We start from the raw sequence: 26,996 nt of genomic DNA on the forward strand, positions 1-26,996 counted from the left end.
TGATGCGGGGAACAGAATGGTGCTGAGAGCATCAGTTCCGAGGGCAGGGTGCCAATCAGAGTGGTGGCGCAGTGCGCTAAGTCAGTGCTGAAGTAAACTGAGGTGGCGCCGTCATGTTAGGAGCATTAGCCTGCAGCATGGGATTAGGAGTAGTTGTCAGTACCGTCTCCTTTGGTGCTATTGACAGTGCTGTGGTGGAAGCAGGCAACTTAGAGCCATTAACTCTGCACCTGAGCGGTTGGTGCTGGCTGCAGCACGGACAGTGCTGAGCCACAGAGCGGCTGACACTGATGAGAGCAATTTGGTCTGCAACCGTTTTGCGGTGGTCTGCTCTCTATGAGGTGAGGAAGCTGGCCGCTTTTTCACCATTTTATTTGTCCTTAGAGGAGCCAGGCCAGTGGTGGAAGCTGTGGGAAGCAGCGGGTCACAGGGACATGCTGGCTACCACTTTCTGCAGCTCTCATTGGCTGGGAATGGTGAACCGTGGCCACTGGCAGCTGCAGGGAACCGTGCCTGTAGACGGTCAATATCAGCAAAATGTCTCTCAGCCCGTAATCAGATTAACCTAATGGGCCACAGGTTGCCCACCACTGATCTAGGCGGTGAGGAGAATGGTGCCCTTTGGCAAGAAGAAGATTCCTGTCCAGGGTCAGAGACTGGTCTGAGGGACTTTTCCATTAGGATGAGTGTAAGCCTCAGGTCTTTTATTTTTTCGTGCCCCAGCTTTCAGTTTATTACAATGGGCACATTTCTGGGGAATGTTAGATTCCCCCAGATTATGGACAAATTGAGCATGTCCATCTGAGATAGGCATCGCCCTCTCTGCACGCCGTGCATCTTTTAAAACCTGGCGAACCAGGCATTTTCTTAAGTACCTCTAAGCTACAGGATATAATTTTTCTTTTTTTGAAATGGGACAAAAAGGTAACTACTCAAACTTAACTTGTCTAAACTAACCTAATTTAAACTACTATCTATTTGAAAAAATTAAGGTTTTCACTGGGACTGCTGAGCTCCGTCTCAGGCAGGGGATGGTTGAGAAGGAACTGAAGAGTCCTGGTCGTGCACACGCTATTAGGAGCCAATGGTGCGTGAGGCAGGCACCGCGCGTGCATGACCCATACGGGCACTGCTGCAAAACTCTCAGAGTAAAAGCGCAGGAACGCACGTTCCCCTGGAGTGGAGCACCCACAGGGACATCTCGCAAAGAAGAAACCTAACAAACGCTCCAATTTCAAGTTTCCATATGTGGATCTTGACAAAAGAATAAAGAAGTTTTTACATAGAGGGCACTTCATTATGATGCTGATAGTTGTTTACAGAATGTTCATTATTACATCACAAGCATTAAGGAAACTATCGAGTTTCCAAAATGCAAAAGTCTCACCTATAGAGTCCTCTCAGCAGGCTCTTTTAAGAGTGCAGACTATGAAGGATGTATCGATTGCAGGTAATTTTGAGACTACAGCTCGCATTTATTCTTTTAGGAAAGGCATGATGGCACAATTTCTTTGTTCTCTCCTCTATTCCTAATGTGTGCCCTCTCACGCTTTTCTGTTCAGCTTTGAACCTGACTGGCTCATTCTGAGACATTAAAGTGTAAGTCTCATCATTTTATTATTTCTAGAACAAAGGAGTGAGTAAATGTTAAGAATTTCAGCTACAAATCCAGTACTTTTGTTCTGTGTTACCTGCGTGCATGGCTGGGAAGCTGGAAATAAATCTTTCAGAGCTTCATAGCCTGTCCTGTAGGAAGAAGTGCAGCTTGCAATAGTTGAGCAAGTGAATTTAGCAGGTAACCTGTGCTGCTTCTTGTCTCCAGGTGAAGGGAAAGGGCAGAAGGTGACAAGGGAAGCAGCAGAGGACTGGAGTGGTAACTGCTAACTGTATGGGGGGGACAGAGGAGTTAAAGAGCAATTCATTGAAGAGGATGAGGACTGTGAAAGGCAATGGCAAAACTGTGATGGTGGGAGAGGAGTTTGGAGGGGAAGCAGCATAGGTTTTTGAATAATGAATTGTTAATTTGCAATTATGCTCATTTTCACTGCAGTCTCATAACACAGGTCTTTGTGGCAAGCAGCACATCGATATATAGCTACAAACACCTGCACAGGCCCAACACCTACCAGCCTCATGACTACTAACTCAGTTAAACAGACATTAAATAGGAAAAATGGGGAGGTCCCCCATTTAATTCAGGACAGCATATTGGTGAGAAACAGAGTGTCCCAGCTTCCAGCTAGTAGGATTCCAATTAGGGTGCTGTCTCTGGACCCTTTTCTAGGTGATAAGTCTAGAACCCTCTTCACTTCCCACCACTGGGAGAAAGGGTAAAGCCACTTCCCTGTCTCTTCCCAAACTCCAACTTTTGGATTCTTTTCTCCTAAGTTTGCTGTTTCTCTGAAAAGTATTGAGCATCTTCAGAAACACAGATGCAGTGTTTAGTTGCTGGGAGAGAGGAGAAGAGTCTCCTTTCCTTAGCCTCTCGCACTACTGCTCAGCAAGAGCCTTCAGAAGTAGCACAGTGAAACTGACAAGCTTGTAATGGAGCATCCTGGTAGCTGTTCAGAAAACCATCAGGCAGCAGTGACACTGTGCGGAGACTGGGAGTCAGGATGCCCATGTTCTGTTCTAAGCTCGAGAAGGGAATCTGTGGAGAACAGCAGACTGGAGGTCTGAATCTTATTGCCCTGCACCAGGTGCAGTCGTTTACACCAGTGTAAAGTGAATATAAAATGATGCTATTCTGATCTGTGACATTTTACACCAATGCAACACACACACCAGGCCTTAGAAGGCAGGATTCTTGGATTCTGTTCCCAACTCTAATGGGAGGATGGAGTGCCTGGTGCTTGGCTTTAGTCTCTCCTGCTGAGCACATGACAAGGAAATTATTTTATTTTATGCTAAAATCTAATATTAATGCTGCAACATTTTAATTATGAAGGAAGTCATTACCCATTTAGCATGTGCCAGTGCAGACCCATTCCAGTTTAAAAAAAATCTGTTTACAGTATCCAAAATGGCTGTTAAGTTCCCACCAATAGCACTTTCTAAGCATGCCCAGTGATGGATATAAAAGTCCTTTTCCCCCCCACTTATTCATGCATTTGTAACATCTACTGCAGAGTTCTGTCCTGTTGTGAAAAGCAGCAGTGTTAGTAATTGCAATAGGGTTAGTTTATACAGTATTTTGTTTCATATAATTAATGGATGTGAAACTTACTGGCATATCTAGGCTGCAGCCCCATGCAAGCAAGCAGAAAGCAAAATATTTAAAATGGAATAGAGAGAGAAACTGGCTAGCAGGCAGCTAACTCACCCTTTTGTACAGCCTATGGTCCACCAGAGGGCTTCAGATAGCAAAACAATACCAAAGAGCTATTAGCATACACATGGCATCAAAGAAACCTTACAATAGTTTCACTTCAATGGAGGGAAGACAAAGTATTTCTATTTGCCTGGAGAGAGAAGGGCCCACTCCCAGATGCTGCCTGTGTGATTCCCTCTCTTCACCAGGCAGCAGCAGATCAGAGTTCAAAACATTTTAGGATAGTAAAGTGCAATATGAAGTAAAATGAAGACAGATAGTTGTTCTGGTGGCATTTCCAGCCCCAACCTATCTTCCCTTGCATGATAGGCCGTCTTCTATCTCACTCCTAATTTCACTGGCTACAACAGGACTATAATCCAGATGATAACCACAGCCTAGCAATACTACAGAAATACCTCAAGAAGATAAAATTTTAAATATAAACCGAAGGAAAAGAAAGGAAATAGAATGTTATCAGTTTACTGAAAGCTGACTGTGTGGATTGCAAGTGGGTGTCGATTCAGTTAAACCAGGCCCAGTTAGAATGTACATTGGTTCCACCTTTCCCTGTAGCTCTAAATCAATATTATTTATGAACCACTGACTAGCTGAGGATAGTTGGCGAGTCATTAAATATGCAAACCTTTAATTCTGGTCTCACACAGGGACACTGTGCTGGAGGGCAGGTCAATAAGCAGAAGGTATTACTGCAACTTTTAGACTTAAGAGTCAGTCACTGGCTAACAGGCCTGAGCATTATCCACATTCAGAACTATTCAGCTGTGCATCTCTTGAATGGCCTGTTCTGTCTCGTGCTCTATAATAAACACTTTCAAGGTAAGACATGCTGATACCATGATATGGTAGCATGTTTTTCTTCACATTCCTGGGGATACGTAACAGATGGACAAATAGATATTTTTCCAAGATCTATAATAATCTCTACATCTCCTACCTTAAGAGTTACTGTCACAGATGAGTGTACTGAATCTGTTTATGGGGGTCTATTTTTGTCTACATGATGTCTGCCCATATTCAGATGCATATATCTTAGCAGATATGAGCTCCAGCTCCAAAAAATCCTGCCCTCATCCAACAATGCACACTTAATTGAAATTCACATTTCTCTCTTTCTATCCTATGCAATGTTCATGTATCCGTTACCAAGGTAACCAAACCAACTGTAGGTCTCTCTCATGAACTGACCCAATGGCATCTGAACTGTTGTCTCTGATACTGCAGTAAGTGAAAATTCATGAATACAGGAAGCTCCAACTAGCACAGTCCTTAAACACACTGGGTCAGATCCTCAGTGGATATAAATCAGCTTTGCTCCACTGAAGATCTGAGCCAATAAGTAGATCTAACAAACCACGAGAGGTACCTTAGAGCTGTTTTGGATATGGACAGAAAGGGGCTTTTCATAACTTACTTAAACAGATTTAGACAAAATATCAGTCAGATGGTTACCAGGAAAAAGCCCAAGGAAAGCACACAACTGAATCTTGCATAAAGGGAACAGAATAATCTCTTAGTAAGAATTATTTCCAGGATCCAGTTCTAATATCTAGATGTGGCCAACAGAACTAGGTTAAAGCAAATTTTAAAAATGTAGAATTAGCAAATGTTCACTCACAAGTTACACGTTAAAACTTCTGCAGCTGAAGAATTCACTGGCTTTACACTTAGTTTGATGGGTCTGTGCCAAGGACTGGCTTTCTTTCTTCTGCTTTTTTCCCCTCCCCTCCATTAGCTGATAGGTCTATTTCTAACTAGTCTCACTTTCCTTATACTGCTAAGCTTTCTCTCTGTTCCTTTCTATCACTCTTTTCTTTCTCTCTAAGCTATTCATAGTGCATCAATCATCACACTATCTTGCGTGCTGATGCGAATTTTCAGAGGCGAAAGAAGTAGCTCCATCGTGTAATTTTAGAGAGCCAGAGGCGCTGCTAGTCACATTTGCCACCCCAGCCCCCAGAACATCCAGAGCAGTAAGTCAAGTCTAGACTTCAGAACGCGCTGGCTCACCCCCTGAAATTGTCACTGGAGCTTTCTGCTATTGGTGTGCTCACTTTTACATTTCTAAGGGAATACAATCAAATTTACTCTAATAATTTTACTAATAAATCTGGTACATTCCCAAATTCAACACAAAAAATACCCAACATCCCCACTGTGCCATTCTTTGTGTGACCTTTTCAGACCACAGTTTTTATGCGGAATCCTTATGCTGCTTCATTGAGTAATGAGATTTTGAAACTTTTGTTTGTAATTTTCTCCAATGCCAGGATGCCTCAAGGTAAAACTCTTTTGTAAATGATAAGATTAGTAATAAGGAAATATCCGTGTTAAACCTTTGCAATTGCCCAAGTAAAGCACATGCACATTCTGCAGTAGAAACACGTACATAGCACACAAAGGATGTGGGCACATTTTCAGTTTAGAAGGGGAAGCATGGTAATTTGGGATTTATGATCAGCTCTTCCTTGGAAATGGAGACAATAATTTATTTTTGTTTAATTCCAGCCAAGAATTAGGGATGCATTCCAAAACAACTCTGATCTCTTGCGAAGCAGTGCATTAGCCCTCTGAACTCAGAGAAGGAATTGCTCTCAAGATGGTACATGAGTACAGAGCAGTGAGCTACAGCCAAAGTGCCTGAGGCAGGAAGAGATTTATTCTCTGGGTCACAGTGCTTTCTCCCCTTGCTTTCCACCCCCCTATTTAAAAAGCAACAAGACCTAATTCCCTCTGTCTCTACACAGCTATAGTGACCCCACCTGACTAGGTATTGCAAGGAATTGAGCCAAAGGCATAGGAAAGGTCTACTCCTTCATAGGCCTAAGGTTCATATGAGCGCGCAGAGCCTTACTTTAAGGAAACGAGAAACTGAGGAGAGGCTGACAGAAGGAGAAGGGTCAAGGACAGGAGAAGCTGCAAAAGCTGCACATCAGATAGGTCAAGGAAGAGATTGGCCTATTGAAAAGCCTGGGAATGGTGGTGTAGTCCAAGTATTTGGCTCACTGGTGGGAGATTCTGCACTATGGCTAATTTTAGGGGACCTTTTTTGTATGTTCAAGTATGTTTATGGGGGTGTCAAAGTCAGCCAAATACAAGAGTCCCTGGCAGCTCTGCTCCATTGGCCATAGGAAAGGGGGCATAAAGCTTCAATGTGGACTGCCCTGCCTTCTAAGAGATCTGAGGGGATCTACAGTTTCTGAGTTCTGTACCTGTTCTATGGGGGTAGACCTGTATGGAGAATGATCAGGTGAACCTTTGAGTTCACTTCTGCCTGCCCTGTTGTAGTGAGGGACAAGCCAGCCATACTCTGACAAATTGCTGTGTCAACGTCAAGAGCACTTGGCGCTAGTTTAGAAACTAGAGTAGCTCCTCTCTTGGGCTGCATCTGCTACTTGCCATGTGAACCTGCAGGGCAAGTTGTCTGCCCACTGCTCGGGCTATGCCAGCCTCATCCCAGTCTGTATCTCTGACCTCATACAAAGATGACTATTTCTAAAACCTTGTACCAAAATACTAGTAACACCATGTGCTTCCCTCCATTTCAGAGTTTAGTTTGCTGAACCAGCATTGGCTTAAACTAAACATATTTTGGTCTGACTAGCTTTCAAGTATTTTACCTTGTCTTACTGGACGAGATAAGTGTGTGGTTATTATGGAGGAGGCATATGCAGAAAGATCTGAATTCATTTCTACTAGTCAAGACAATGTTCTGGCTGACAAGTTAATCACCAACAAGATCCTTTCATTAACTAATGAAAGCAAGACACCTGAACACAGTATAGTACTGTTATGGGAGCTCCAGCTGCCACATGTTGCAGGCAAACAATTGAATCAGTGTTGTCCTGAGTTCCTGATACTGTTAGGAGACCCTTCTTGCCTTGTGTATTTATTCTCCAATTTAATGTTTATTTAGACATGTGGCATGGCTGACATTTGCACTGACTTGTTTGCTGTTGAGTCTCTCCCCTCCTAGAGGGCTGTGGGGCTCAATTTATCTAGATTATAAACAGATTCATCCATTGTGACGCCACTAAATGTAGACCTGTGTCTTAAGTAGAGATGCTTCCAAGGTATAGTGGATGCTGTGACATGCTGCACTACGAGGCTAAGGGCTGGTCTACACTTGGGGGGAAGGGGGGAGGGGAAATCGATCTAAGTTACGCAACTTCACCTACGAGAATAGCGTAGCTGAAGTCTACGCATCTTAGATCGATTTACGCCCCCATCCTCATGGCATGGGATCTATGGCTGCGGCTCCCCCATCGACTCCGCTTCCGCCTCTCGCTCTGGTGGAGTTCCGGAGTCAATGGGGAGCGTGTTCGGGGATCACCACGTCTAGACGAGACGCGATAAATCGATCCCCAATGGATCCGGTGGGTGGTGTTTACGTACCCTAAGGTGCAATGAAAAAAAGTCTGTGAAGCAGTTAGGATATAGTCTATGTAGTGTGTGTGTGTGTGTGTGTGTGGGGGGGGGGAATCTATTATTCCACTGAACTCTCCTCCAGGGCTCCTCAAGCCCAACTTCAGTAAAGTAAGGAGTATAACTAAGAGTTTCTTTGTTCTGCTTCCATTTATCACAGCCTTTTACCATATCTGCAATGCAGCTGAATGTGTCTTAGTGACAGTCCCAATCTGGAGATTTTTTCATAGTGTTTTTTTGTAAGCAGCTGGGCTTTGTTACTTGATGATGAGAGTGGTTTGCAGTGATTCTAATCTATTCTATTCAGGTTCTTATAGTGCACCCATTGCAATGCTCTGTGGATGCCCTAGGACTGAAAGGTAAGGAAAAATCCATATAAAAGTGATGTCATACCTGTGGCGGCAGCGTCGTAAAAACCGCATGATCTTTCGAGCAGCTTGATCCTGCTTCTTGGTGAGCAAACTGCTTCTAAACACAAAGGAAGGAACATCAGGGCATGGGCAATATTGAGGAGAAAGGGTACTAAATAGGAGAATAATCATTCTATGTGTACTGTGCATTTCTAACCTGGCTTACCTGTAAAATGTGGCACAGTCCAGGGCTGTTAGATACCAACATACAAACAATATAAGCCCTTAAGAACCTTACACGCTACCTTTATTACATTTTCCTCTGCCTCATCTCATTTGTTGGACAGTAAAATTCTTATGACCTGCATTTACTGTCCCTTAAATGCTCCTTTGATGTGTATATCAGCTCCTTAATTTTGAAACTGATTTTTATGCATTGCTGGTGATGCTGTCGGAGTCCCTAAGATGCTTATTAATTTGCTTTCTGTATGAGGCCATTCGCAATCCAAGATGAGAGAATAAACCAAGTGAACTGTTCTTTCTAACATAGACTTATGGAGGAACCCCAAAGCCAGCAGAACTAGCACACATGCTACTATGTTCCCGTTAGCTAATCCTGCTGTGGGGATCTCCATTCAGAAATCAGGATGCTGCTCTCATTTCAAAAGCATCATCATTCAGTTTTATTTATTTTTTGCTTTGGTCTTTTCACTTGTAATGCCAGTGTCCATGATTCACAAACTGCATCAACAGGAATAACTATTAGAAGAATATCTGGGTTGTTCCTGCACTTCAGCTCTTGCAGGACAGCTCAGTTTGACTGAGGCTAGGTCCACACTACCCGCCTGATTCAGCAGGTAGAGATCGATCTTCTGGAATCGATTTATCGCATCTCATGTGGACGTGATAAATCGATCCCAGAAGCGCTCCCCTGTCGACTGAGGAACTCCTGCTCGCCGAGAGGAAGAAGCGCTGTCGACGGGGGAGCTTATCTGCGCTGCGTGGAGCCGCAGTAAGAAAACTTAGTTCGATCTAGGCAACGTCGACTTCAGCTACGCTATTCTCGTAACTGAAGTTGCGTTTCCTAGATCGATCCCCCACCCCAGTGTGGACCAAGCCTGAGAGCCTCCTTTCCTCTACATGCTAACTTAGCTCTCCTCCTCTCTTTCCTACAAGAGTAAATTTTCAGCTCTTTACCACAGACCCACCTAAGTTTCTGTTGTACAATGGCAGCTGCTCGACTTTTTTGTCTCCTCTTCCCACATTCTTTGTAGCTGCGATAGTACTGCTGGATCAGCACTGCGGCTCGTCGGCTCTGCTGGAATTTTTTCTGTTCATAATAGCTTCTGAATTTGCTCTGGATAAGGATGGCAGCTTGTGTCATCTTTTTATAAAGTGCATACTGCAAAGGAGACAAAGAGAGGCTAAGGCATTCCAGCAGAAAGCAGGCTTCCAAGACTCTCGCCCCACTGGAATGTGATGGGGGAGGATACTCTCTCTTCTTATTGCTATAAGTAGAGGCCAAACTTAGTATCTCCTCAGTGAGCAGAAACTGTCTGAAATATGGCCCCGTGACAAACTGGTGCAGTTGTAGGGTCTAGTCTACACTAGAAAAATTAGTACCTATAGTACAGCCTCTGCCAGCAATGGTGCAGTTGTGCTGGGGGAATTTATTTATTTATATTTCTAATTGGTAACAATGGTGTAAGTACTAATATAGACATGGCACAAATGTTTTAACTTTTGAGTCATGAACACCTGTTCTGATCTTGTGTCTAGTCTACAGTAGTAGGTACTTATATTTCTAGTGCACATACATTCTAGTACAAAAGTAATCCAACTGCAGAAGAACTGGTATTTACTCTTAACAGGTACAGCAACAACATTCACCATTACAAGATGACAATGCTATGAGATAAAGGTCTCTGGTTCTTCTATACACACAGCTGTTGCTGTGTCAAAATTTGCACAAACAAGAGGGGACTATGTCTAGCTAGCAGACTATAATGAAAAAACAACGTAACCTACTAAACACAAAGTGCTGATAAATGTACAAAGTAAGTATGTTGAAAAAAACATTTTGTCTCTAATACTTCTCAGTTATAAAAATGTCACTTTTAAACAGATCATTTAAAAACTATTTTGCTTTTCAATATTCATGCCATTTGCAGTTCATGCTGGTTAGGCAATGAAGACAATATTTGGGTTGCTCATATAGTTTACATCCGAATAAAAACAATATTTTGACTGAAATAATTTTTGATACTACTAAGATTTTCTCAGAATCATTTGTATTAAACCAAGCCTAACGTTGGGCCTAAACTATTTGAGAGTACCCCTTTAATCATTATACATGAGAGTGTTATTTCTGTGTTTTATAAAGTTATAACCACCATGCACTAAATTTGCACTAGTGCTCACATACACTAAAAATCCCCCTCCAGTACTGGGTTATTTCCAGACCAGCAATCTTTTATGCCTCTAATCTTCCATCTGTAAAACTTAACCAATGAAGAGGTGCTTTCCCTTAGGGTCCTTCTGCCTTCTGAGACATGCTTGAACAATAGCGTTCTATTTCTGGCTTGTTCCTGTGTGAAAGATTGCTAAACATGGGCAGACTGCTCCTCATTCAGAACCTCATGGTTTAGCTCCCTGCATTGAACACAGCCCAGCATCAATGGCCTGGGTCTATTAATTGAAAATGGGAGTTGTACACTGCTCTCAGCTATTGCATTCTGTTGAGTAGATTTCTATAATAAGGTTTACCTTGCATAATAAAAGACATATATTACCTAGCCTTCAGCAGAGCAGTCAGTAACAAGGAGAGGAAGCAACTCTCTAAAGGCAAGAATCTCTTTTACATTTTCTCCCTTCAAAATAACCAATGTAAGATAGCCCTCCCTGGTACATGGAAGTCATCTGCATTCAGGAATATTTAAAATTGCACACAATTTACTTTCTAAGTGGTAAATGCAGACCTGGACTGATATGTGAAGGCCACATTTAGCACTCTGAACTGATGTGTAGAGCAGACTTTTACTGTGAGTTGGTCTTCTTTTGAAGAATATGTCATAAAGTGTTATATATCCCCAGACAGTTTGCCAGCCTTTGACTCACTGCTCATCTAATTACAGGAGAGATGTGACACATGGGCAGCAGCCATCTCTATATCTGACAGTTTTACATCATACTTCAGAGAGTTCTCTCTTCTTAAAAACAAACCAACCAACCCATCATATCATGGAGTAACACCAACATTTACCAAATTTCACTCTTTGGCACTGAAGCAGTTGTGGGTTGCTGGTACATTTTGTTGTCATTTTTTATTTTCTGATTTTTTTTTTTAAATAAACTCTTACAATAATTAGATGAACCAAAGTTTGGTTTTAAATTAGCTATTTTTAAAAAATTCACTCTCGGGCTGATCTTTTCTTTTCCAATTCTGAGCCCAGAGAGGACTTCTGTGGCTGAGTTACAACACCCTGAACAGAGGGCTAAAAGTGGAACAGTGACACTCAAGCTATGTCTATTTAAGCCTGCAGTCATTGATGTAAATAATACAGTGATATAATATAGTAATAAGTTATGTGAGATGAGAGAATTATAGCTCTAAGATACCACCCAGGTCTGCATCCAAACTTGTGAGATCCACTCAGCTGTCTTGTTGCCTATGCATTAAAATTTTCTGTCCAGCCCAAATTCTCAAAACTTCCCCCACACCCGCACCCTCCCCTCAGGCTGGTGGGAGCTGGGAGACCAAGGGAAACAGTAGTTAGCTTTAGTCAAGTGAGTATCTCCAGCCAATCTAGGTGCATGATGACAGACACGTTCACCTTCCTTGACAAAATAGTGCTTTGGCCCAATCTGAAGTCTCTGGTGAAGAAGGAAGCTGGGGGTGGAAGAACAGTTCTAGGAGGACACACCCATCTTCATATTACATTAAATCTCCCCTGAAAGAACAACATGCACTCTTGTGTCTTAGGTACCCTGACAGCATTGGAAAACGCTGAACTGATACTGACTACTGCCATGGTCAGGGTGCTGCACAGGTAGGAGACAGGCTGTTACGCTCACAGCATATTGTCACAGGACAATTCTAACATGACACTGACTGTATTAGCAGTAACACACAAGTTGCACTGTAATTGGGAATTCAGTGCATAGGTTTTTAAAGCTGAAAATTAAAAATACTCATGGATACAGACAGAGCATCGATGTCATTGTTTGTGTGGATGTTCAGATCAATATTCCCTCATATTGTCCATGACCATGGAGTCAAATAATGGAACCTAATAGACCTCAGCAGCACTGGGAGCAATTTAACGACCCAGAGCACTGCGGACAGTAAAGATTCTTGTTGCTCATAAAGATAATGCTAAGAACAGCTGCAGAGCAAAATGTTTCTTCATTAATAGTTAGCACTGATACAGTTCCCTCATCTCAGCCCTTCACTGCTCAATAAGTGTATTTAGAAATACTAATTGTGGTTCTATATTAACATGTAATGCGTTTCTGGTAACACAGCGCCGTCTCTGTCCTACAGTGGGGATTTGTGTTTGTCACAGACCAGTCTAGCTGACACATACATTCACTGCTGGGCATTATCAAATCATTTCACCGAATACCAGGTTTTCCTGGTTTGTATTGAATGTGAAAGTTTGTAACCCAAAGGAAACAGTTTCCAAGGCAGTGTTTGTTGATTCATTACCTTCAAGGCTATCCAAGTAAGCTTAGGGGAAAAACAGAAAATACAAGGTTAATGTTAGATCTGCCAAATAAAGAACTGAGAAACAAAAACCAAACACCTGACCAGACCATCTTCTCCCAAAAGAAATGGCTCCAGGGTCAAAGACAAACCTTGTGGAGCAAGATTTGAAAGGGAATTCACACTATGATTATACGAAGCATCATTCTAGAACGTCATTCTGATGATGATCTAACACTAGTTAGATTTTCCCAAATAAATGTTTCTAACTGAATGTTATGTAAGGGTCTCTCTTCAATATTGTCATCCTAGATGTTGGTCTGTCTGAGTTGGGGGGAGAAGTGTGTTTGAACTGGTGCTAATGGACTCCCCATTGTTCCCATTTAAAAAAAAAAAAAAAAAAAAAATCTCATTTCTGGGTCTGAGAACTCAGCCTGAAACTTGGCTCCAAACGAAAGTGTGCTGAAAGGTTTCAGTCCCGGGACAAATTATATCAAGTGAAAAACTGGATTTTTCATATTTTAAAATTTGACATGTGTTTTCCATCTCCCGCTCTGCAGTCCAACTCATCTTTAGCACAAAACCATCTTAAATTTCACAATGAAATTTGGAAAGCAGCTAGTAAGAAGTACAATGTAATCACTTTGATAAATAATAATATATTAATATACAGGTAAATATGAAATACAGCTTGTTCCTCACTCCAAATGTGCAGCTATACACACACAGTTGCTCTAGTTTCAGACCACGTCATCACTAGTGTGTTGAGAGATAAGTTGCAGGACTATTTGATAACACTGTATATAACAAACCAGGGAAAATACAGAAATTAAAATCTTCTCAAGGAAACAGCTTGTGAAATTAGATTTACGATGTGATTTTTCTCCCCTTTCGAGCTTAATCATAACACATTCTGCATATTTATCACTGCATATTGAAAAGCACACTTTGGAGGTTCTCTCTTTGGGCCAGTTCCCAATATATGTAGACTCTGCTGCCAGTATTCACAGGTGCACATTATTTCACAGAAACTCAATTCTTCGCTTACCTGTTTGTATTTTCTGTAACAACGCTGAATGACAGCAGCGGCCACTTCCTGCTGTTCTCGGAGAGGACGGCCCTGTAACAAAAAGGGAAGTAGTTATAAGTCAGCATAAATCGCACTGAACAAACAGGAGAGAGGATGAGAGGTAATGGCTCTCTGCAGCCTGAGTATGACTCCCGGTTTCCATTTACCATTGTAGCACCCTCCTTTTCAGTTCTAGCCAGCGGTCTCTAAAGAAGGGATTTCTATTAGTAATTTATGAAGATGATGGAACACCCCCCGAATCTACAAACAATGAGTTTGACAGTTTGCAGGAGAGAATGAAAACAGGCAGCTGAACAAAGACTTTGATGTGTACTTTCCTGCCATGCTTTGTGGATTGCCATACTGTTGCAGAGGAAGCATTGCCACATGCTAAAATATGGACTTGTCTCCCTTTGCTAGCTTGTTAGACAAATTTCAAATTGGGAAAATTATTTTGTCTAAGAAATATATAGTCTACATTTTATTTTCTAATGGATTCTACTTCCACACGCCCAAGGCAAAGAGGTGGGATGCTCCTGCTACTTACCTTGTATTTCCTGAACACTGTCTGGACGAGTTTGGCAGCTTCATAGAGTTCTCTTTGCTCATGATCAGACAGAGTTAACTGTGCAAACTCATTCTCTACCCTTTCGCTGGTGGATGCACTCAGAAATTCTGACCAGTCTGCTGCGGAAGGAAGGCTGGGTTTCTCAAAAGCTATTTCACTGATTGGTGAGCCTACGGGGCTCAAGCTGGTGTTTGAAGAAGGGGTCAGGGGTTCACTGTATAGACTTCTGAAACAAGAGGCACAAAAGGAACATTTAGTCACAGAGAAGCCGGACTGGCACGACTAGTAGCTTATTACATTTTTATGTGCAAGGGCAAAGTTACCTTTCCAAATGACACTGCACAACCCAAAGCCCCAGGAGGTCCATGCCCTGTGACATGCTGAATATGCACCTGGCTGCAATGGAATTTGCAGGCTGAACACTGGCTTTGGGATTCTGTTCCATGATCTGAGATATTTTTGCCCCCTCACCTTTTACATGACTCATGTGTATGATGGTTTCACCTCCATCTTTAAAAGGCACAGAGCCAAATTAATCTCTGGTGTAACTCCCCTGATTTCTCCCAAGCATGGATTTAGCTCACAGTGAACTGAATGCTCCACATATATTACAGTGTCATTTCTCTATTCTTTCTAATCATTATTTTGTCATTATAAAAAGGTTTGTGTGAAAGGATTTTTCAAAACAAGCAACAAATTTGTCTCTATTGAAACACTTAAGAAGGAGTTGATCTTTCCTGGCGTCTAGCCTGGGTCAATTTACTTTTTCTCCTAAGTTTAGATTTGGTACCAAGGCTGGAAAGGTTTTCTCCACCCATCATCTAATGCATAGTATTCTGGGAATTCAATGTCTCAGGTCTATCTTGAATTCTGATATTTGTTTGCCATGAACTCACCATGTGAACAGCACAATTGCTTCAGCCCTTTCCAAGCAACTGGGCCATAACCAGAGCAGGGCAAGTGGGGCAATTGCCCAGGGCGCAAAGCTGTGGGGGGCAGAAAAATGGGGCAGAGACATGCCATAATAACCCTGGCAGGGGGTACAAATATGCTCGCATGCCATGGAGGATAAAATGTCTAGTCACAGCTCTGCCATGCAGATATAACCGTGCCCAAACACAGAGTGCGCCTCTGGGAAGAATTAAAGAACCCAATTTGTTCCAGTAACTTGATTTCTAGTTTTAATCTCAAATATTTGTGGATCAGTCAGAGATACAAATGCAGAGGCAGATGAATTCAGAGGCAGAAGCTCGCAGAGGTGGCTGAGCTTCTATCACTTTAAATAGCCCTGTGGTCTCTCCTGGGGATTGGGCAGCTCTAAAATAAGTGGAAGTTAATTTCTTTGCTGTTCAGATAAGGACTGTTACATTCAGATTAGGATTTAACAACAGACTAAAATCCATTTTAATCTTTTTGAATAATCCTGAGTTTCCGACTCCAGTGCTGTGAAATGAGTTTCATTAGGGCTGCCCTGTCTTCCATTTCTCTGTGCTGCTGGAGGCCCCAGGCTTCATGGCCTAGCTACACTCTGCACTGCGATCCAACTTCAGAACCTCACGTTACTGCACACACCATTTATAATAAAAGGCAAGAATCCCAGCAGCTCCCAAAGGGGAATGTCATAGGACGTAACAAATTGGGTAAAATGAGACAGGCATGCAACTCTTATGGGATGTTACGCTGCTCACTTCTCCCTTTCTGATGCAGAGGGCAAGGGGTAAGGGATTAATGTCGCCTTGCTTTCCCAACGGAAGTCTTCCCGTAGCCTCAACCAAGACACAGAAATTCTCATGACATCTGCAGCAGTTGAGTTCATCTTCAGCATGTGAAATTATGATGGAAGTTACTATTTAGAACAGACAGTCTGCAGAAGTTATCTGCAAAATCAGTGAGTGTGTGGGATTAATATTGCTAATCATCATAACCTGACAATCGTGGCTGGGTCAGATCTGGAGGATTCTGTGGGTGAACCCATCAGCATTTTAAAAAAACCTGTCACTAGGCACTTGCCATGGATTACAGATAGACACTAAAACCCTCCATCCTACTTTTGCTTTGGCACTTGGCTTCTGCCTTTGTGACCAGTGCTGGGGTTTATCTTCTGATCCATACTTTGGGAAAATGGGTTCTTTCCCCTTTCCTGCCAGCCTCAATGAGGGGAGGTGAGCTTTGCAGTATAACATGAAATTAAAAGGAACTCTTCCTAACATCCTCTCGGATGTCATCCAAGAGCCTTCCCATAGTCAGTACCATAAAAAGGGGCAAAACATTATGGTTGTTCTTTCAAAAGTTTATAACTGAACATTGACTTAACATAGCTTTGAAACTTTACTATGCAGAACAAAAATGCTGCTTTCCCTGTATCTTTGTAGTAGTTGACATTTAACACAGCACTGTGCTGTATTTGCTTTTTTTTTGGTCTCTGCTGCTGGCTGATTATGTACTTCTGGTTCCAAATGAGGGGTGGGGTTGACTGGTCAGTTTGTAACTCTGAGGTTCTACTGTACAGCTGTTTAAAGCTCTGTACCTAGTGTATTTGCAACCTTTCCCCTTTCCTGCAGCCCCAATAAAAACATTCCCTTACCCATGTGCCTGAGTGGTTACAGGGACCCACCATATCTGGCCCCTTCTGCTGAAGCGCCTACAGCGGTTGCCTCTGAGACATGGTATGCCAGGCACGCTATGGGCACCCAAGCAGTCGGGGTACAGAATAACCCCAATAATTACAGATGTAGAGCCAAACAGACTCTGTTGTTTAACCAGCTGGACTTTCCTTGTGGTCTCAAACAAGAATCCGTTGGTCTGAAAGCGTCTGTTTTATTGCAGGGGTTTGCACTTTTCCGTCAATTTACAGTTGTACCTAACAAAGGAAAGCGTGAAGACAGTTGCTTATATTGCTTGATGTTTGCATGTGCGAGACCAAGTGTACCTGTCCTAGAATTACCTGCATTAAACCCAATTAAAAAGCAAAACCAAAAGGTCAAACACACACACACACACAAAATATTGGAGCAGCAAATCTGCAGTGAAACGGGGACATGCCCAAACCTGTCTTGTGGTTAGTTAGTGTTGCTGACCTTATCTGTGCAGCACTTGGTATATGATCGACATCAGCAAGGTAACTGGCCAGCCAGCTCATCGTGGTGCTAATGGCAGCAGTGTCTGTCCTCTCCACCAGCGGTGACTCCATTGGCACAAAATTCTCCCGCTTGATCCTGTCAGGCGTTGCTTCAATGATGTGCTCTGCAAGTGTCATCATGTTCACCTGGGAAGGGGCAGACAAGAGCAATGTTTGCCAACTTCCTGCCAACACCTTTGTGGTGAAACAATTCACAGCTTTACCCCAGGATGAGGGCAAGGGCTGCCCAAGTGTGTGGGAAGCGAAGGTTACTCACTGGACCTGATCCTGAATAGCTCATTCAGGCAAAAATGCCACTGGCTTCAATCTAAGGCTACGTCTACACTAGCAAGCTGCCAGCAGGCGCCGCTGTAAGATCTCCAGCGTAGCTGCTCTATGCTGACGGGAAAGAGCTCTCCCGTTGACACAATAATTAATCCACCCCCCAACCACCCCCCAATGAGTGGCAGTAGCTATGTTGGCGGGAGAAGCTCTCCCACCAATAGAGCGCTGTCCACACCGGCGCTTAGATCAGCATAACTTATGTCGCTTGGGGGGTGGCTTATTCATGCCCCTGAGTGACACAAGTTATACCGCTATAAATGGTAGCGTAAACATAGCCTTATGACTGAGTGACAGTTTTTCCAGACCCAAAGGCCAGTGTTGGATGGCTGGGAGGGGACTATGAATAACTTATGATCATTAGGAAAGAGAGAAAGGCTTTGAGTGGTTTGCACTGGTTATGCTGTCAGCAACAAAGAGGAACAGAAATTTAACAAGCATGGATTCTCCTTTACAATTCTAGAGATCTCCATAGACTGAGGCCTTGTTTCTGACCGATGGAGGAGAGACAGGAGAACGAAAGTATTACAACTTCATTTAACATCACTGCTGCGTACTTTCTAAGGCTGATCCAGTACCCAGAACATACCTGTGTTCCCGTGAAAAAGACAGCGGAAGAGGACACAAGTTCAGAGTTCATGCAGTTTGTGCCACTTTACCTCCAACCCCATTCCAATTAACTTCCCACACTGGTGGGGGTCTCCCGCTATATTTCATCCCTTATTGCTCCCTTAGGTATTTTTTTATTTAGAAATAAATATTCATGTTTTGTATTTCACTCTTCCTTTTGCTAGACTTGACTCCTTTCCCTCTGGTTTCTATACAGTATCTAACACTAGTGTACTGGAATGCTTCCAAGCATCAGGTGATCCTCTCCTGTAGTGAAGAAAACAGCCCATGATGCAGGTTTGGGACATCGCTCCCAATATTAAATATTTGCTGTTGGCAACACTCAGCATGACATCTCTGTTCCTATGACTAGGGCCTGTACAGTTGTTAGATCTGGGAGGCTCAAATAATTTAGAACCCAAGGCAGTTCCAGAAACATGAATGCATCTTTTGCAAACACCAAGCAGATCCATCCCTGCTTTGCAAGGGTTTTGTTTCCCTTTATGACTGTGGCTGTGTGGAAGAATCTCCAGATGTAGTGGGTGGGTATATTTCTGAGGCTCCGCTCTCGTAGCTGCCACTTCACTTACCACCCCTCGTTAGATCAGAAAGCATATAGAATCTTCCTCCCCTAAAAATTAAGCTACTCATTTCTCTCCTCTCCCCACCTTCTTTTTTTTGCTGGGTATTATTTTGTCCCCTACACCATATCTTGTATATTTCTCTTCCCAAAACACTATCCATATAGTCTCTCCCTTTCCTCCTCAAATCTAGAATGCCCTTTCCTTCACACTGCAGTGATTTGCTCTTCGGCCCATGGGCACCACCTTCAGCTTCACATAGTCATTGTAGCTGCTCACTGCCGCAATGCTTCTTCAGTGGTGTTGCAGGGTTGGTATCATGCACATGTAAACTCAAAGGTGTTCAGCAGCCAGGCTGTTACACCCGTTACATGAACAAGGACATTAGTCTGTAGTTCCAGCGCTCAAAATACAAGCTGCCTGAGCAGAACAGCATCAGACTAGCTTGCGTCTGTAGATCACAGAATCATAGGACTGGGCGGGACTTCGAGAGGTCCCCTGCACTCATGGCAGGACTAAGTATTACCTTGACCAGGGATCTCAAACTCGAATCACCAGGAGGGCGAGAGGAGGACTCGTACGTTGGCCCGAGGGCCCCATCACCCACCTCCCACTGTCCCCACCCCACCACTCCACTCCACCCCCACCCCTGCCCGTGGGGTGCAGCAGGGGGCTTAGGGCAGGGCGTTGGAGTGCAGGACGGGTGTGGGGTGCGGCAGGGGGCTCATGGCAGGGGGTTGGGTTGCAGGAGGGGTGCAGGGTGTGGCAGCGGGCTCAGAGCAGGGGGTTGGAGTGCAGGAGGGAATGCGGGGTGTGGCAGGCCGGAGGGGTGCAGGTTCTGGCCCAGCGCTGGTTACCTGGAGCGGCTCCGGGATGGCAGGGGCGCACATCGGGGCCAGGGTAGGCTCCCTGCCGGCCCTGGCCCTGTGCTGCTCCACTCCGGGAAGAGGCGGGCACTGGTCCCTGCGGCCCCAGGGGGAGGGGGTGCAGAGAGCTCCCTGCGCTGCTCTCGCCTAGGGGTACCTCCCCCGAAGCTCCCATTGGCCGTGGTTCCCTGTTCCCGGCCAATGGGAGCTTCAGGGGATGTAACCACAGGTAACAGCAGCTCATGGAGCTCTCTGCGCCCCCCTCCCCGGGGCCGCAGGGACGCGGTGTTCGCGGCTTCCCGGAGCAGCGCGTGGCCCTCAACACCATGGGGTTGGCAAATCCGCAGGCTGGAACCAAAGCCCTGAGGGGCTGGATCCGGCCCAGGGTGGGAGTACTTGGTGCGCTGGGGAGAGGACCGGGGGGGGGGGGGGGCCAGCGGGGAAGAACCCCACAGGCGGCCACATGTTTGAGGCCACTGATCTAGACCATCCCTGAAGGGAGTTTGTCTAGTCTGCTCTTAAAAGTTTCCAATGACAGAGATTCCACAACCTCCCTAGGCAATTTGTTCCAGTGCTTCACCACCCTGACAGTTAGGAAGTTTTTCCTAATGTCCAACCGAAACCTCCCTTGCTGCAAGTTAAGCCCATTGCTTCTTGTCCTATCCTCAGAGGTTAATAAGAATGATTTTTCTCTCTCCTCCTTGTAACAACCTTTTATGTACTTGAAAACTGTTCTCATGTCCCCTCAGTCTTCTCTTTTCCACACTAAACAAACCCAATTTTTTCCAATCTTCCCTCTTAGGTCATGTTTTCTAGACCTTTAATAATTTTTGTTGCTCTTCTCTGGACTTTCTTCAAATCTGTCCACATCTTTCCTGAAATGTGGCGCCCAGAACTGGACACAATACTCCAGTTGAGGCCTAATTAGCGCGGAGTAGAGCGGAAGACTTACTTCTCATGTCTTGCTTACAACACTCCTGCTAATACATCCCAGAAAGAAGTTTGCTTTTTTTGCAACAGTGTTACACTGTTCACTCATATTTAGCTTGTGATGCACTATGATCCCCAGATCCCTTTCCGCAGTACTCCTTCCTAGGCAGTCATTTCCCATTTTGTATATGTGCAACTGATTGTTCTTTCCTAAATGGAGTATTTTACATTTGTCCTTATTGAATTTCATCCTATTTCAATAACGACAAATGCAAAGTAACCCACTTAGGAAGGAGATGTGACCACCTGGAATCTCTGCAGGAGCTCAGCTGCAGCACTGGCATCTCTTGTGTCTCCTCCACTCGTACAAGGCTAGAATGCTTCTTCCACCTCCTAGGGTTGCCAGGCATCCGGTTTTGGACCGGAATGCTCAATCGAAAAGGGATCTGGGAGACTCTGATCAGCACTGCTGACCGGGCCGCTAAAAGTCCAGTCGGCAGTGCAGGAGGGCTAAGGCATGTTCACTGGCTGCCCTAGCTCCGCACGGCTCCCAGAAGTGGCCGGCATTTCCTCCGGCTCCTAGATGGAGGTATGGCCATGAGGGCTCCGTGTGCTGTCTCCACTCCGAGCGCCAGCTCCGCAGGTCCCATTGGCCAGGAACTGCGGCCAATAAGAGCTGCAGGGGTGGTGCCTGCGGATAGGGGCCGTGCACAGAGCCACCTGGCTGCCGGAGGGAAATCTGGCTGCTTCCGGGAGCACCACCCACAGTCTGCACTCCTAAACTTCTCCTGCACCCCAACCCCTTGCCCCAGGTTGGAATCTCCTCCCGCACCCAAACTCCCTCCCTGAGCTCGCACCCTGCGCCCCGACCCAGAACCCCAATCCCCTTCCCCAGCTCAGAGCCCCGCCCCCTGCCCCCTGAATCCCTAATTTCTGGCCTCAGCCCAGAGCCCATACCCCCTCCCATACCCTATCCCCCTGCTCCAACCCGGAGCCCCGACCACATTCCAAACCCCTCATTTCTGGCCCCACCCTCAAGCCCTCACCCCCTCCTTCAACCCAATCCCTTGCCCAGCCCAGTGAAAATGGGCGAGAGTGCAGGAGAGCAAGCAATGGAAGGAGAAGGATGGAGTGAGTGGTGGCGAGGCCTCGGAAAGTACCTGCCATCTACATTAGTGGCGATGCCAACAAACTGCCTTTTCCTTATCCTTTGGACCATGAACTTACTGCCCACTACATTGAAACAGCACTTCCTGGGAGTGACTGATGGGAGGTGCTGAGTTCAGAGCACAGTCAGCTCTCAAGCTTCACACAGCCTAGCTTGAGGTGGACACGAAACCTTTCAAATGGGTAAAAAGGCAAGAACCATCCCCACCTCTCTGCTGCCCTTCTGTATAGAAGATAGCACAGCACTGGCTACCCAGAGCAGGGGCCCTTAGCACATTCCTCTGCTTTGGTTCCATTCATTTCAAGATGGAAAATTCCATTATAGCTGGCAGAACTTTTCAAAGGAGCAGACTGTCCAACTAATACAGTGCAATGCAATGCACAACTATTCATGCTAACCGTCACTCTCACAGCAGGACTGAAAGGCCATCACTTACTGTCAGAGGGGAATGTGCACAGTTTGCAGGAACCATGAACTTCTGCAAAGCATGCTTCGGGGGCTCTACAGTTGCAAGAACATCTCCCACCACAGCACACAGGTCAGTCAGGTACAGTCTCAGAGGCTGACACAGAGGGATGTATTTGCCTCATCTGGCCTTGCTGCCATGTTATATATGTTTACCTGCAAGTCATCCATGTGCTGTAAGCAGTCCTCATTCTCCACACTGTCCCTGTAGGAAAGCAGCTCCCCATCCACGATCTCCCTGTTAGCCATCATCAGCACATTCATCTGCTCTCGTTGACGCAGCCGGTGGGCTACGGTGTCCTTCCCCAACGCAAGCCCCTTTTGGCTTCCCGTCACCTGCACTGCAGACACACCAATATAAATGTCTTTTGGGTTCCACTTGATTCCTGCCTGGCCACCAGAGCCCCGGTACCCAGCAACTTCTGGGATGTGCTGGGAGAGCTCCCTGCCATAGTCCCTTATCCCTTCACTGGGGCTGATTGTCTCAGAGATGGATTGCTTGGAGCTGGAACTCTGCTTCCTGACACTTGGCTGTTCCAGGCTCAGTGCTGTGGAAAGCAGCTTCTCTTGGCGTGCCTGGAAATACTCAGGGTTCAGTTTATGTTTTTTGGGTGCTGGGTAATCTTTCTGACTCTCACTGCTGTAGTAGTTGGAGGGCTCAGACCTTGGTCGTCTTAACTCTGGAAGCAAAGAAACCATCAGTCAGGACTGAACAATTGACGTGATAACTGCTGAAAGTGCTCCTGTCATCTATAACACCTCCCTCCTCCCAGGAGTGCAGGTAACAGTTCAGACCATGCCTGGGACACCATGGTCTAATTTATGCAGGAGGAGTGACTGTCATCCTGGGAGGATGCTAAGCTGAACCACCCCTATGAGTGGTTCACACTTCCTTTCCAAGTAGCTAGGATTCTGTACCTTTTGACACACACTGACATACTTGCCAATGCTCCTGCAAATACAGGGAATGCGAGAGAGAGAGAGACAGGGAGCTGGGAGCAAGGAAACAGGGCAGAGATAGAACAGCTTCACTTAACATCCCCTCCACCTCCCCCAAGTAAACTGCCTGCTCCAGGCCACTATGAGTATGTCTACACTGCAGCTGGGAGTTGTGATTCTCAGCATGGGCAGACAGACTCACACTAGCTCGGCTTTAGTTGCATGCTAGAGATAGCAGTGTGGACACTGCGGCATGGACAGCAGCTTGCGCTACCCACTTGAGCTCAGAACCAGGGGATTGGGCAGGTTTGGACTTGGGTGGCTAGCCTAAGCCGCTGCCCATTCCACAACATCCACATTGCTACTTTTAACATACTAGCTGTGCTTGAGTTAGCGCGAGTCTGTTTACCTGCACAGGGAATCACACCTCCCAGGGGCAGTGGTAGACATACACTACAGTCAGGTTTTTTTTTGTTTTTACCTGTATTTGAACTGGACATAACAGTGACACCCTTCTGAGGCTCTTGAGAAGTAATGATTTCACTTTGCCACTGGGCAACCCAGCTCTCGGTGTTGGACTCCCCACTCGAAGGGCAGTGAATTCTGGGATTTTGCCCAAGCTGAACTTGCTCATCTCGCTGTAGCTGTTCCAGACACTCTGCCAACTTCACGTGACCTCGAGAACGAGCAATAGCCAGTGGCAGTCTCCCAAGAGAATCAGGAATAGAGATGGCTCGGCGGTCCCACTTATACAGCACAATGGCGGCATCCATGTGGCCCAGGGCACATGCCCACATCTGAAAGAGAAAAGGACAATTGGCTAACCCAGGACACATCTGTAGGTGCTTCACTCTCTGGCTAAGGCAATGGAGTCCTCTCTTGTTCTCCTCTCAGATCACTGACAAACAGCTCTTATCAGCAGAACTTGGCAAATGCTCCAACACCAAAGGATAGCTTTTATAAGTGTCACATCTGAATAAGAGGTCATTACGGAGGACTAGACAAGTCCTACTCTCTACTTCCTGGGAGAAGTAGTTGCCTGTCCATCTGTAATAAATTAAGGTGAAATTTTTTTATTGGGTAGTAAGTGAAACTTTCATATAGGCATAAATCTTAACAATGCCGCAGAGGCAGAAGAGCTCAACTGCATACACACGTGAATTAGAGACAGATGAGCATGTGAGCAGCAGGATTAAAGCTAGGAAAGGGCGAAATGTAGGGGACCTTACATTTCACATGAATTTTGAATTTGGCTTTCAAAGGACCGAGTGGCTACATGGGGAGACATCAGCCATGCCATGCTTGCTTTGGGACTCGGCTCACACAGGGGGGCACAACGAGCTGTGACATGGTAGGAAAGGGTCAGTCAGAAGCAAACTGTGAGGCAGGCGCATGGACAGCTGGGACTTGTTATATTTGGTATTTAATCATGCAAAAAAATCAAACATTTAGGACAATGCTAGAGAAGCAGGAACCTAGAACGACCTCTGTACAAAAGTTAAAAGCAGCCAGCAACTACACAATTCTTAATAAGAAAGTATTCTCGGGACCATAACAAATGGGCAAGTTTTAAAACTCTGTCTCGGAGACAGTGCCTAATATAGTGTGGGAGCTAAGAGAATACAAATGACTATCAATAAAGGACCCAGGCCTGGTGGCTCATTAAGGTTGGCAGTAGCATCTTTGCACTCAAACACTGCTTGTTGTCAATGTCACAGAGACTGCAACTGTGCACATTACAGCTTTATGAAAGCTTATTCCTGTCTGTCTACCAACTAAAGAGATGGTTGAGCACATACACACGTGCACCTGTCTAAACAGGCCAGCAGGTACAGGACCAGCTCAGCCCTGGTGTAAGAGGTTCGACAACACTGAACCCCAAGAAATGGCACCTGCTTATACCAGAGCTGACTCTGGCCCATAAACTTACTCCTTCTTCACAGTGGCCTTGAATCGCTGCTAACAGTTGTCCATTCTAACTTGTCAGCTTGTATCAATGATTAACACACTTAAGACTTGAATAATTGTTATTAAAAATAAGAAGAGAAAAATACTCTAAACAGCGCTTGGCATCTTGGGCAGCAGCATCCCAGAAGAGCCAAGAGTTACAAAATTATTTGCTAAGACACTGTCTACACATTCTCTAAGAATTACATGGGTGCGACTGCAAGTGTTACTGTAAATCAGTTTAGTCAAACCAGTGCACACTAGGGGGTTGCAGACTGATTGAACTAAATGGATTCTAAACCTAGTTCTATCAATGAACAAACTGTGGGTAGTCCAGCCCTGACAGTGTTTGCAGTGTCATTGTAACCGTGTTGGTCCCAAGATATTAGAGAGACAAAGTGGGGGAGGTAATATTTTTTTATTGGATTAACTTCTGTTGGTGAGAGAGACGTGCTTTTGAGCTTACACACGTCACCTGAAAAAGAGCTTTGTGTTAGCTCAAAAAGTGAGACAGACAAGCAACAGAAGTTGGTACAATTAAAGATATTACCTCAAGTACCTTGTCAGCCCTAAGAGTGTCACTCCAACTTCTCACAGGGGATATGCTCATCTAAAAAGTTACCACCTGGCTTTGGGAATTAGTTTTCATTTGGACCTATTCTTGGTTCCATGCATGTTGGATGATTTGGAATTTCTAGGTTATCAGGAAATGTAACTGTGAATTCACTGGCTTTGACACAATAGGATGATTGAGACCTCCACAGACAGGAAAACATGTAAACAGACCAACTAGTAAAAAAAGACAAGTTCTTTTTCCTCAAGGCAGCAAAGCAGAGATGCTTGGGCAAAACAAGAAAACCCACCCCACACTTCTCAAAAAATTGGGATAACTATTTTGCTTTCTCTCAGAGCAAAACAATTTAAGACTTGCTAGAGTCATGTTGTTATTTATACAGCATAGCAGTATGCAAGATACATCTACTCCATCAGACTGCAAAAGTTCAAGAGGACTGGGAACGGCAACAAAGAAGGAGCTCATCACCCCTCAGAGGAGGATCATTCTACTGTCTCAGTGGACTGAGGCACTGGCTCAGAAAGAATGCTCTGCTACTTACCAGTGGAGTGCAGGAGAAGTGATCCACGTTCAAAGGGTCAACTTCCAGTTCCAAATCAATGCTGTCTGCATGCTTGGTGCTGCACAGGAAATGAGAGCAGGAATGATGTTCTGTAGCTTGGTTAAGATCCTTACACAAAACCACAGCTTTACACCCCAAGACTTGACCACAAAAAGAAGCGCTGAGCACACCTGCATGACTACAATGCACACTTGCTATAGCTGGTGGCCTGGGTTAGGGAGGAGGATGGTCTAGTGGATAGGGCACTGGACTGGGATGAAACATGGGTTCCATTCCAAGCTCAACCCCAGATCTCCTGAGTGACCCTAGACAAGACACTTGATCTACCTCAGGCCTCTGTTCCCCACCTGAAAAATGGGCATAATCCTTCCCTATCTCACAGCGGTGCTGCCTATAACTCCATTAATCATTCTGCAGCATTCAAATATTACCGTGATGAGAGCCAAT

General features: G+C 45.0%; 1 protein-coding gene across 11 annotated transcripts in view; it reads right to left on the reverse strand.

Moving 5' to 3' along the window:
* The window catches only part of CAMTA1 (calmodulin binding transcription activator 1), an 877,916-nt gene that overhangs the window by 18,263 nt on the left and 832,657 nt on the right, over positions 1-26,996 (reverse strand). For 4 of the 11 annotated variants that reach the window (XM_034753727.1, XM_034753724.1, XM_034753734.1 and 1 more), the window contains 10 exons: positions 26,529-26,607; positions 23,948-24,263; positions 22,684-23,207; positions 17,526-17,713; positions 14,428-14,674; positions 13,860-13,931; positions 12,815-12,835; positions 9,315-9,508; positions 8,150-8,224; positions 3,323-3,353 (listed from right to left, as the gene is read on the reverse strand). In XM_034753727.1, coding sequence (XP_034609618.1) covers positions 3,323-3,353; positions 8,150-8,224; positions 9,315-9,508; positions 12,815-12,835; positions 13,860-13,931; positions 14,428-14,674; positions 17,526-17,713; positions 22,684-23,207; positions 23,948-24,263; positions 26,529-26,607 — 1,747 coding nt within the window. The remainder of the gene's footprint in view (positions 1-3,322; positions 3,354-8,149; positions 8,225-9,314; positions 9,509-12,814; positions 12,836-13,859; positions 13,932-14,427; positions 14,675-17,525; positions 17,714-22,683; positions 23,208-23,947; positions 24,264-26,528; positions 26,608-26,996) is intronic. The other 7 variants (XM_034753726.1, XM_034753725.1, XM_034753731.1 and 4 more) reach the window with 4 other exon arrangements.

The sequence above is a fragment of the Trachemys scripta genome, chromosome 19, assembly GCF_013100865.1.
Source record: "Trachemys scripta elegans isolate TJP31775 chromosome 19, CAS_Tse_1.0, whole genome shotgun sequence".
NCBI lineage: Eukaryota > Metazoa > Chordata > Testudines > Emydidae > Trachemys > Trachemys scripta.